Genomic DNA, 13,019 nt, shown 5'->3' with positions numbered 1-13,019 from the left:
AGGTTCTCCATTCACTTCTGTGATAGGAACTTCTTGAATTAACTTTCAACATCAGTTAAATCAAATGCTTTCATCACAGCAGTAGAATTTGGATCCCTAAAATGTAACCTCTGTTTGGATAATATTTTAAAATACTTGCTTTTGCAGAGTAATTTCTCCTCTACTATCAACCTTGCTAATGTAGATGGTGTCTGTGCTCTATGCTTTAGGGCAAATGTGACAGAACATAACAAAGTTAATAATGGTGTGCATCTGGGTTTTAATATAAATGCATAAAGAACTCTTTTGTTGTTGCGAGCCCTCAAGTCAATTCTGACTCAGTGACCTCATAGGACAGAGTAGAACTGCCCCATAAGATTTCCTAGGCTGTAAATCTTTATGAAAGCAGATTTCCTTGTCTTTTCTCCAGCAGAGTTGTTGGGCGGGTTTGACCCACTGACCTTTCAGTTAGCAGCCTAGTGTTTAACCGTTGCGCCACCAGGGTTCCCTCAAAAAAAACCATAGAATAGAAAAAAATCTTTGCAAGATCCTAGGATGAGTGAGCAAGGCTTCTCTGCTTACCTAGTGGGTCATAGAGAGTGGGAAGGAATGCTTTGGTAGACCTCCTATGGAATAGGCTGAATACCAAAGAGGAAAGGGCTGCATCATCTGCTTAGCTATATGAGGAAGTGGAGTTATACGACCTTCCCTGGTATTTCTGTGTTTAAATGAATTCCACATGCATAGAATGATCCCTATGGGTGTAAAAACACCGACCCTGTTCAAGTTGTTATGCAAGGCAGTCTGTAAGGAATACTTTTTCATTCTTTTCCCAGTGGTAGTAATGTCATCTCATTGAAAGGAGCTTCTATAGTGTGTCTGTGAGTCAGATTCAACTCAACGGCAACAGGTTTGGTTTCTTTCATTTTCTTGAGCTATCATATTTTTAAATTAAATTCTTCCATCAAAACAGTAAAATTTGTGTGCCTAAAACACAATGCTTGATTGAATAGTATTTTAAAATAACAGTTTTCCTCAGGATAATTTCTCCCCCACCCCCATTGCTGTTAATATCACACACAAGTAAAATATTGCCGAAGGTAATTCAAAAGTGGTAGCAGTACACCGACAGTGGACTGTCACAAATTCAAGCTGGATTCTGAAGAGGATGTGGAATGAGGATATCATTAACTGATGTCAGATGGATCTTGGCTGAAAGCAGAGGATACCAGAAAGATGTTTACCTGTGTTTTATTGACTATGCCAAGGCATTGGACTGTGTGGATGATAAAAAATTATGGATAACATTTCAAAGAATGGGAATTCCAGAACACTTAATTGTGCTCATGCAGAACCTGTACATAGACCAAGAGGCAGTCGTTCCAAGAAATCAAGGGGATACTGCATGGCTTAAAATCAAGAAAGGTGTGCATTAGGGTTGTGTTCTTTCATCATACTTATTCAATCTGTATGTTGAACAGACAATCCCAGGAACTTGACTACGTGAAGAAGAAGTTGGCATCAGGATTGGAGAAAGACTCATTAACAACCTGGGTCATTCAGATGACGCAAGTTTGCTTACTGAAAGCAAAAAGGACTGAAGCACTTACAAATGATGACCAGAGATTACAGCCTAAACATAAAGAATACAAAAATCCTCACAACTGGACCAATAAGCAACATCATGATAAGTGGAGAAAATATTGAAGTTATCAAGGATTACATTTTACTCAGATCTACAATCACCACCCACGAAAGTAGCAGTTAAGAAAACAAACGATACATTGCATTGTGCAAATCTGCTGCAAATATGTCACTTTGAGGACTAGGGTGCCCCTGATCCAAGCCATGGTATTTTCAACCGCCTCCTACGTAGGGAAAGCTAGACATTGCATAAGGAAGACCAAAAAAGAATTGATGCCTTTAAATTATGGTGTTGGTGAAGAATATTGAACATACCATGGACTGCCAGAAGAAGGAAAACTTATATCATTGAGGTAAGAGAGGGTGTGAGATGCAAACAACCAGAGAAATGACCCACCATGACCATCAGTGCTGAAATGACAATTAGGCACACTTATAAATCATGTATAAGTGATAGAAGGCAATAAAGATTCTTGGAACAAACAAAAACAAAAATTAAGGACCCTTATGTATAGGAAGCCTGTCTTCAACTGAAATATGTGGGGTGGTAGTGGCGGAGGCTGCCTCATGGGTCAGATATGAAGCTTTAGGCTAAATTTTGGGTGACACACTATAATAGGAAATAATGGTTTGTATCCTTCTCTTCTGTTTCTGTACCCATTTACAACAAATATAGGCACCTGGGCCCCGTGTGTAGTTGACCAGAGGGTTCAAATCATGGCAGAGCAGAAAGGAGGCTGGGATAAGATTTGGTGTACAGAGATGTGAGCTTCCTTTTCCAACTTTGCCTTCTGATCAAGTTGGAAAGGGGAGCTTTAATCTGAGTTTGTTGTCTCATAGTTAAGAATGTATATTCTTTTATCTGTAATAAATACTATAAAACCAAAGTAAAGGGTGCTGTGAGAGCAAAAATGGGAAGACTTGAGGTATTCTGGGGGTGGGGCATCAGGGGAAATTGCCCAAGTTACAACTCTAGGCTGTCAGCTGAAGAGACTTGGGACAATGAAGACACAGGAAAAAGGAATCTCAAGCAAACGAAGTAGCATTTTTCAAAACACTTGAGAAGGGAAGGAGCATGGAATGTTGAAGATAAACCCTGAAGCACTGTCAGTGAACAAAGGAGAAAGAAGTGAAAGGAAACAGGTGTGTAGGGGATGAATCCACTCCTGTTTTCATCTCTATCTGTCTGCCTCCTTCCTTGTTATTCTCTTTCTACATCTAGATCAACCAAAACAGTAGTCTGGGAGTCAACAATTATGTCATGAACACACACCTTGTAAATCACAAGGATTTAGAATCTGGTAGGATCTCAAAGTACACACTTGAAAATGAATGAGAGATTTAATTAAGGAAATTGTATACCATAGGTGATAAGGTGAGAAGCTCTTTAGAGATTCTGATCAGCCCTTTTATTAAGAGGTAAGAAGGAACAAGGAATGGGAATATAACAATGGTACCTTGCATGATGAACTCCTGATTGGGGTTGCCAGATCAATCAGAAGAACGTGAGTTTGCCACTCACTTGAAGGTGTGGTGGTCGTTAAAGTATGTCCATGGTATCTCTCTTCCTGGGATGAGTTCGTCTTTTTGGAAGGACAGATGTTGGTGATTTTGTTGTTCGTATTCTGAAGACAAAAATATGTGTACATGTAATTCTGGTTAATATTTTTGAATATGAGATGAAGCATGGCAGATATTTTCTCTCGCTTTTTTTAATTAAGCATAATCTTACACCTGTCTTTTTTTCTGTGGAATGAAAGCACAAATTCAGACACCCTAATCACTTCCCTACTTCCATCCCAGCTGTTACAAACTTCTCTGGGGAAAGTTCAATCTCAGACAATAAAATTTGCAGTGATATCAGAAGAAAATTATGTTTTACCTCTGCTGCAGATTAGGCTAAGCCAACTTGGTCAAACAAACTCATGGAGATAAATAACCCTACCAGCTCTTAAGGAAAATAAACCTCAGAACAAAGATGGCCACACTTTTGGACATCTGCCATGTAAGCCTTTCTCATCAAAAAAGTACACGAAAGGGTGCCCATCATCTCCTCTTCAGACTTCAATAAGGAATTCATTTCTCCGTTGATACATGTACTCTGATGAATACGTTGTTAGGTATCAATCCATCAAAACCAAAATTCCAGAGGCAGGATACTTCATTGTATCATCTACATTCGGCAACCATAAATTTCCAGATTTTTAACCATGTTTAGAACTATTCATGCTCCCAATGGGAAATTACCAAAACTTGTTATTTTTTATACCTAGTTTAAGGAAGAGTGTAAAGTTTCACTAAAATCCTATCCCTTGACAATTTTAACTTCACTAATGAAAGATGATATATAATTTTTGCCATACGAGGACAATTTGTGACAAGTTTTACCACTTTTGGAAACTGGTGACCTAATTCACGAGGTATCACTGGTTGATAAAGAGGTGAATGGGAGAACTATTTGAAGAACATGCTTCTGGACTATAGTGTTCTGACTAAAACACCTTATAAAAATACCTATAAACCCATTTCTCAGAAGAAGACTTGCAGAAATTGGATTATGGAAAAAAATTCAAAACATAACATTACCTATTCTAAAAATTAAAATAAATAAATTACAGACATTTTAATGCCTACACTTTGACTCTGGAATATATTTAATGCTAAAGTTCTACAGTTTAAGAAGGCTGGATTTGAGTCCTGAATCTGTCAATTCTTTGGGACATTTAGGGAATATTTCAAACATTGAAAGAACTCAATTTTCTCACATGTATTGTCACATTAAAAATAACATCCTAATGAGGGTATTATAAAGAATAAATACGATAATGTACACAAAGCACAAAATTTCCAAGCCTAACACAAAATAAATTCCCAGTAAACTGAAGTATAATTATTGTAATTGTTTTTCCATTATGTCTATGTGGAGTTTTGTCTATCTACTAGCGGGGGGCACTCAAATATTTCCAACTTTATTCTTTTATCATTAATGGAAAACCTCATCCAAGTTGTCATTGAAGACACTATGTAAAAGACAGTTCTCCATTCACTTTCATTCAGTAACTCCATTCACAGGTAGCAATGCCACAACATTGAGGAGATTCTTGACCTATTATATTTTCAAAATCAGTGAATCCAAATTCTTTCATCACAACAGTGGAATTTGGGTGGATAATACTCAATATTGGTTAGAAAATATTTTTAATCACCAAATGATTTTTCTTAGTCTCACAATAATTCCATCCCCGCTACATCTCTGTTCATGATTCAGGCCATTCTGTGGACTGTACTACAGAGGAAAGCAGACAGAAAATAACAAGGTTAATAATATTCTGCTTCTGGTTTTGGATCCTAGAGCATAAAGAACCCAATGGACAGAAAAGGTCTCTGTCAGAACTCATGATGAGTAAGCAAGGCTTCCCTGCTCACCTAGTAGGTCACAGAGAAGGTGGTTCAGCAGATGTTTCATGCTTTGTGTGAATACTGTTAATGGAAACCCCACATCAATGGGCTAGTGGAGGTTCTTTAGAGAAGAACCTTCTCCATTCATGTCTGCCAAAGGCAGTGATGTCATCTTATTGAAAAGACTTTCTTGGCTTATCATCTTTTCAAAATCAGTCAAATCAAATATTTTTGTCACAGTGGTACAATTTGAGTGCCCAAAACATAAATTTTGTTCGATAATATTCTTAAGTAGTGACTGATTTTTGTGATTCCTTACAGCATTCCTCTCTCGCTACCATTCCTGTTCATGATTCATTCCACTCTGTGGTCTGTGTTTTAGGAGAGGCCTGATGGAAGATCACAAAGGTAATAATGGTCCACTTCCAGTTTAGAATCCAAGATCATAAAGAACCCAAGGGATAGAAAAAGTCTTTGAGAGAACTTGTGATGCGTGAGTAAGTCTTTTTTCTTCACTTAGTGGGTCATAGAGTTGTCAAGAATGCTTTGGTAGACATCCTATGGTAGAAGGTGGACCCCAAAGAAGAAACGGCTACAAGTTCTGTTTCAATTTATGAGAATGAGGAGTTATATGACCCTCCCAGCAACTCCTGTGTTCAAGAGGGTCTTGGTCACATCATATGTTTCCTTGGACATAGAGATGCCAGTATCATATTTGTAGGGAGATTGTACCTTTGGGAATGTCACAGAGTCCCTATCAAGCCAGTATCCATGAAAAAAACAGGGAGGACCAGATTTCATCACTCATATTGAAATAGTAGTACCAACTTGAGCCTGAGGAAATAATGACCAGACAAGGGTCCACCATGGAACCCAGTGTAAAAACAACAAACAAGCACAGGGTGCTAACTCCGTCTTGTCACAAACACTCATGCTGATTCAATTCACAAACATAGGTATGTAAGCTCTGTCTGCCAGTGATCGAGAGAGGTGAGTCACAGCAGAGCAAAAGAGATGCTGGGATAAGATTTGCTGAACAGAAATGTGAACTATGTTTTTCACCTTGGACTTATGGAGGTGGGGTATCAGGGAAACTTACCTGAGCTACAACTCTAGGTTGGCAGCTATAGAGACTTGGGCCAGCTAAGAGAGAGGAGAAAGGAATCCCGAACAAAGGGAGTAGCGTATGTAAAAACATGTAATCTTGGAGGGAGCATGGAATGGTGAACATCAATCATGAAAAAAGGCCAGTATGTAAAGAGGAAAGGGTGGAAATGTAGCTTGGATGTAGAGGATGAACTCCCTCTCACATCCATCTCTCCCTGTCTATCTACTTGACAGTGTTCTTTCTCTACCCTAAGACTACCAATAAGTAAATAAATAAAAACCAAGCCATTTGCCCTCTATCCAATTCCCATTCATAGTGACCCTATAGGACAGAGTAGAGCTGCCCAAGGGATTTCCAAGGTTGTAATCTTTATAGAAGCAGATTGCCACATCTTTGTCCCAGGGAGTTGCTGGTGGGTTCGAACTGCTGATCTTTCAGTTAGCAGCCCATTGCTTAACAACTGGGCCATCAGGGCTCCTACCCCATAACTAACCAATGACAACCCTCTTGAAGACTGGAATTATGTCATGAACTGACACCAATAGGAAGGGAATTAGGGTCCATTAGGATCCTGAAGTAGACCCTTGATCAGTGGGGATTAAATTAGTTAAAGTACTTGCATAGAGTTGGAAATCAGATGAAGAATTATTTGCAGATTCTAATCAATCCTGTAATCATAGTGTAGGGAGACTCAACAAATGGAAGCTCGAGTATGGTACCTTGGATATGAAACTGCTGGATGTGGATACTAGAAGCACGAAAGGCATCTGAGTTTGGCATTCTGTTGGACATGTGCTGCTGCTCCCCAAAACATATGCATGCATACATTGCCCTTGGGGAAGCTTCATCCTTTTGGAGTTAAAAATTTGGGTGAATGTGTGATGGCTTTGAATACGAGGCAAAGCAGGACAGACAGCTTTTCTCTCATCTTTTTCTTTAAGCATGCTGTCCGCTCTGTCACATTTCTACGGAAATTAGGACACTCCAAACACCTCCATGGCTTCTATCTCAGCCAGCATTACAAACTTCTTCTGGAAAAAGTCATTCTCTGGTCATTGCAACTCCACTGGACTTAAGGGAAACCAAGAATGCACCTGCTATAACTTGGCCTACACGTACCTGGTCAAGCACAACATATGGTTAGTTTGTTTATTTTGTTTTTGGTAAATATCCTACCTGGTTCTAAAGAAAGCAAACCTCAGGTCAATGTCAATCCAAATTATGGATGTTTATTGGGTAAGCCTTTCTCACTGAGCAAGTACCTATACGGGTGCTTATCAAGTGCTCTTCAGGCTCCATCTAGAAGCCCATGTCTTCTTCCTTTGTGTGCACAATCACCATCTTGCTGGAAATAATTATGTCAAAGCCCCAGTTCCAGAGTCAGGATACTTCTATCCTTGTTAGTCCTCAGCAGGCAGTAGGGATCATTCCAGATTCTCAAACATATTTAGAACTATTCAATTTCCACCCAGATCATTGGCATTACCTGGGTTTATATACTTTGTTTAAGCAAGGGTGAGGACTGTCTCTAAAATAATACTACTCAACTTCCATTAATTTCAACAATAGAAGCCAATTTATCAAATTCATCCTACTAGGATAATTTGTCACAATAAATACCACTTCTGACATCCAGGGATCCAACCATAAAATGTCACTTGGTAGAGTTATGGATGTTAGAGCTACTTCCTGTACTTGCATCTAGAGTGTACTACCTGCCATCCCACTGCAGAACAACAAAGGGACCTGTATTGCTCAAATTCTACAGTTCCAAAAAGATACAACTCACTCTCAGTGTCTCTATGACATTCTAAAATAATTTTTACCTTCATTGAAGTCAGTTTTCACACGTGAGGTGAGATTAAAAAATAGCATTTTCAGGAGTGTTATGTAGAATAAATGAGATTGTATACAGAAAGAACAAATATTTTGGAGTCCTGCATAGGGTAAATGCTCAGTAAATGAAATTTTCATACTGTCCTGATCATTTCAATATGTTTAGTGGGGCTTTGTGTGTCTTCTACATTCAGCAGATGTATCATGCTTTGTGCAGATATTGCTAATGGGGGCCCCAGAGCAACATCTTAGTGGATATACTTTGAAGAAGAAGCTTCTCCATTCAAGTCTGCCAAAGGTAATAAAAACATCTTATTGACAGGACTTCCTTGAACTATCAACTTTTCGAATATGAGTTAAATCAAACACTTTTGACACAACAGTACAATTTAAGTGCCAAAGCATAATCTTTGTTTGGATAATATTCTCAGATAATGACAGATTTATGTGATTCCTTACAGCGTTCCCCTCCTGCTACCATTCCTGTTCATGATTCATGCCACTGTGTCATCTGTATTTTAGAAGAGAGCTGAGAGATGATCACAGAGGTAATAATGGTCTGTCTCTGGTTTTGTGTCTGAGAGCATAAAAAACCCAAGGGAGCAAGTCTTTCCTGGTTGCATGGTGGGTAGTAAAGAGAGGGGTCAGAATGCTTCGCTAGACTTCATGTGGTAGAGTCTGGATGATGAAGAAGAAATGGCTCTACTTTCTTTCTCCTTCTATGAGGCTGAGGAGTTACGTGACCCTCCCAGCGATTCTCATGTTCAAGAGGAATTTGGCCACATTGAATGTTTCCTTGGACTTAGAAATGCCTGTGTTATGTAAGTAGAGGGGTGGGACCTTAGAAAGGGCCACAATGTCCTTTCCAAGCCAGAATCCATGAGTGAAGCAGGGTGACACCAAAGTGTCCATTCAAAGTGTCACCACTTTGTGGCTCAGGTGGTAGTGACTAGACAAAGGTGCACCATGGAATCCAGTACCAAAATAACAAACAGGAACAGTTTTCTAAATCCATCTTCCCACAAACACATACAGAAATGACACAGGGCAATATGGATTCTTGCAACAAAAAGCAACAAGAACGCTAAGAACAGTGACAAAAAGAAACAAACAAAAATATTGAGAATGTATTTGGAAAGGAAGTCTTCAACTTGTATGCATAGGATGGTAGTGGTAGAGGCTTTAGCATGGGTCAACTATGCAGTTTTAGGCTAGAGCTTGGGTGATAAACTACCGTAGGTAATGAAATTTTGAATCTTCTTCTTTCTTTTTCCTACCGGTTCAGCTCACAAATACAAGTATGTGAGCCCTGTCTACCAATCACCATGAGAGGCAAATCACTACCGAGCAAAAGGGAGGCCGGGATAAGATTTGATGAACAGAGATGTGAACTACATTTTCCTAGTTGGCTTTCTGCTCCATTAGTGGGGTGGGGGTTGGGACCAACTGGCATCGAGTCTATTCCAACCCATAACAACCTTATAGGACAGAGTAGAACTACCCCACAGAGTTTCCAAGGAGTGCCTGGTAGATTTGAACTCCTAACCTTTTGGTTAGCGACCGTAGCTCTTAACCACTATGCCACTAGGGTCTCCTCCACTGGGAAAGAGTTCCTTTTATCTGAGACTAATGTCCCATAAGGTAGAGAAACATGCAATTACTACGGTTGTGATAAATAGTATGAAGCCAAAGTAAATGGTGCCGTGAGAGCAAAGATAGGAGGGCTTGATGTATTCTGGGAGTGGGGTATCAGGGAGACTTGTTGGACTTACAAAAATAGGCTTGCAGCTGAAGACACTTGGGCCAGAGAAGAGAAGAGGAAAGGGATCACAAACTAAGGGAGAAGCATATGTAAAAACACCTAATCTTTGAAGGAGCGTGGAATGGTGAACATAAATCCTGAAATAAGGTCTGTGCGCAAACGGGAAAGAGTGGAAATGAAGCTGGGATGTGGGGGGTGGACTCCCTCTCACATCCATCTCTACCTGTCTAGCTACTTCTCAGCATTCTCTCACTACCCCATAGCTAACCAAAAACAATAACCCTCTTGAGCATAGGAAGTATGTCATGAACAGGTGCCAATAGGAGAGGAATCAGAATCCAGTAGGATCTCCAAGTAGATCCTTGATCAAAGGTTGGGGATTAAATTAAATAAAGTAAATGTATTGAGTTGGGGATAAGATGGACACTATTTGGACATTCTGATCAGCCCTTGGAAACACTGATGGCGTAGTGGTTAAGTGCTAAGCCTGCTAACCAAAAGGTAGGCAGTTCGAACCCAGCAGATGCTCCTTGGAAACTCTGTGGGGCAGTTCTACTCTGTCCTATAGGGTCACTAATCATAGTGTGGGGGAGACACAAGGAATGAGAGTAGGAGGATGTTACCTTGGACGAGAAACTGCTGGATATGGTACTGGAGGAGGTATCACAAGTATCTGAGTTCGGTTTTCAGCTGCAGATGTGCTGCTGGTCTCTATGATATGTGCATGCTCACTTTGCTCTTGGGAGAGCTTCGTCCTTTTGGGTTCAGAAGTTTGGGTGAATGTGTGCTAGCTTTTAACAGGAAGCAAAGCAAGGCAGACCACTTTTCTTTTTTTTTTTTTCTTTAAGCGTGCTGTCCTCTCTGTCAATTCTCTATGGAATAATAGCACAAATTCGGATACTCCAACTACCTGCCCTACATCCACTGCAGCCAGCATTACAATGTCCTCTAAGAAAATGTCATTCTCTGGTCATTGCAATTCTACTGGCCTTGAATAGAAACCTGGCTATACACTCACTGACACTGCCTAAACCCATCTCGTCAAGCACAACTCATGGGTAGTTTTTTGTATGTTTTGATTTTTTTGTTTGTTTGTTTTTGGTAAATAACCTTGCCAGATTCTAAAGAAGGCAAACCTCAGGAAAAAGTCAGTCACACTTCTGAACTTTTGCTGAGTTAGCCTTTCCCAGTAGCTACTATCTAAATGAATGCTTATCAAGTGCTCTTCAGGCTCAATCCAGAAACACCTGTCTCCTTCCCTGTGTGTGTTCTGATCAGCATCATGCCAGAAATTTTTCTGTCAAAGCCCCAATTCTAAGGGAGGACACTGCTATCATTGCAGTCCACATCAGGCAGCAGGGTGCTTTCAGATTCTCAAAGATATTTAGGACTATTCACTTTCACCTCAGGCAATTACCATTACCTGTATTTATAGAGATTGCTTAAGCCAGGGAAAGGAGTGTTAAAATCATGTAACCCCACTACATTCAATATCAACAATAGAAGCCCATTTTCTAATATTTACCCTAATAAGGTAATTTATCATAATATTTACCACTTCTGATATCTGAAATCCAACGAGAAAGTGCTATTTTTTGATAGAGTGGTGGATTCTAAAGCTACTTGGAGTACCTGCATCTAGAGTGTGAGTTCCTTACTAGAACAATATCTGACTACCTTTGGCCATTTTATTCCTCATTTAAAGTATTCCAGTGCCTCAGCTACAGAAACAAAATAAATACATGCCACAGCATCTGCTCTGAAGTTTATCAAAATACCTCTCAGACATGTTGTGCGGAACAACAAACGGACCTGTACTGCTCCAATTCTACAGTTCCAAAAAGATGCATCCTCACTCTTGGTATATCTATGACATTATAAAAGAATTTTTACCTTGATGGACATCGGTTTTCACACGTTAGCTGGGATTAATGACAGCATTTTCACAGGAGTTATGTAGAATAAATGAGATGTGTCCAGAAAGAACAAAGGTTGTAGAGTCTTGCACAGGGTAAATGCTCAATAAATGGAATTCTCATATTGTCCTAGTCATTTCACTATGTCTGATAGGGGTTTTTGTGTCTTTTGCATTCAGCAAACTTATCATGCTTTACGCAGATATTGCTAACGGGAACCCCAGAGCAATATCTTAGTGGATGTGTGTTAGAGAAGAAGCTCCTCCTTTCAATTCTGTCAAAGGTAGTAAAAACATCTAATTGACTGGACTTTGCTGATGTTTCAAATTTTCTAACGGGAGTTAAATCAAACATTTCTGACACAACAGACCAATTTGAATGCCCAAAACATAATCTTTTTGTTGGATAATATTCTCAAATAGTGACTGATTTTTGTCATTCTGACAGTGTTTCCCTCTCGCTACCATCTTTGTTCATGATTCATGCCAGTATATCATCTGTATTTTAGGAGAGATCTGAGAGAAGATCACAAAATTAATAATGGTCTGCTTCTGGTTTTGTGTCCCATGGCATAAAGAACCCAAGGGATAGAAAAGGTCTTTGAGAGAAGTCATGATGACTGAACAAGTTTTTCCTGGTCTCTTGGTGGGTCATAGAGAGGGTGGTCAGGAATGCTTTGGTAGACCTCATGTGGTTGGCTTCTGGTTTTGTGCCCAAGAGCATAAAGAACCCAGAGGACAGAAAAAATCTTTGTGAAAACTCATGGTGAGTGAGTAAGACTTTTCTGGAAGCGTGGTTGGTGGATCATACGGAGAGGGGTCAGGAATTCTTTAGTAGACCTTGTGTGGTAGAGGCTGGATACTTTCTTTTTTGCTCTATGAGGCTGTGTATTTATGTGACCCTCATGGTAATTCCATGGTTCAAGAGAGTTTTGGTTATATCGAATGTTTCTTTGGACATAGAAATGCCTGTGTCAAGTGTAGGGAGGCAGAACCTTAGAAACCGTCATAGAGTTTCTTCCAAGCCAGTATCCATGAGAGAAGCAGGGTGATACCAAAGTGTCCATTCATATTGAACCAGCAGTACCACCTTGTGGCTCAGGCAGTAATGCTAAAACGAGGGTACACCATGGACTCTACTGCCAAAAGAACAAACAGGCACAGGCTTCTAACATCATCTTCCCAAACACACTTATGGAAATGAAAAGGGCAATATGGATTCTTGCAACAAAAAGCAACCACTACACTAAGAATTGCTAACCAAAAGCTGGCAGTTCGAATTCATCAGCCACTCCTTGGAAACACCATGGGGCAGTTCTACTTTGTCCTATAGGGTTGCTATGAGCCAGAATAGACTCGAGGACACATGACAACAA

The 13,019-nt window shown here is 39.8% G+C and overlaps 1 protein-coding gene across 2 annotated transcripts in view; it reads right to left on the bottom strand.

Annotated features, from left to right (window-relative positions):
* LOC100662124 (myeloid cell nuclear differentiation antigen-like) overlaps positions 1-13,019 on the bottom strand; it is a 64,214-nt gene that overhangs the window by 17,890 nt on the left and 33,305 nt on the right. For both annotated transcript variants that reach the window (XM_023554148.2, XM_010594862.3), the window contains one exon: positions 3,081-3,248. In XM_023554148.2, the coding sequence (XP_023409916.2) occupies positions 3,081-3,248 (168 nt within the window). The remainder of the gene's footprint in view (positions 1-3,080; positions 3,249-13,019) is intronic.

Source organism: Loxodonta africana, chromosome 3 (assembly GCF_030014295.1).
Source record: "Loxodonta africana isolate mLoxAfr1 chromosome 3, mLoxAfr1.hap2, whole genome shotgun sequence".
Lineage (NCBI taxonomy): Eukaryota > Metazoa > Chordata > Mammalia > Proboscidea > Elephantidae > Loxodonta > Loxodonta africana.
This window is presented reverse-complemented; position numbering and strand designations above follow the sequence as displayed.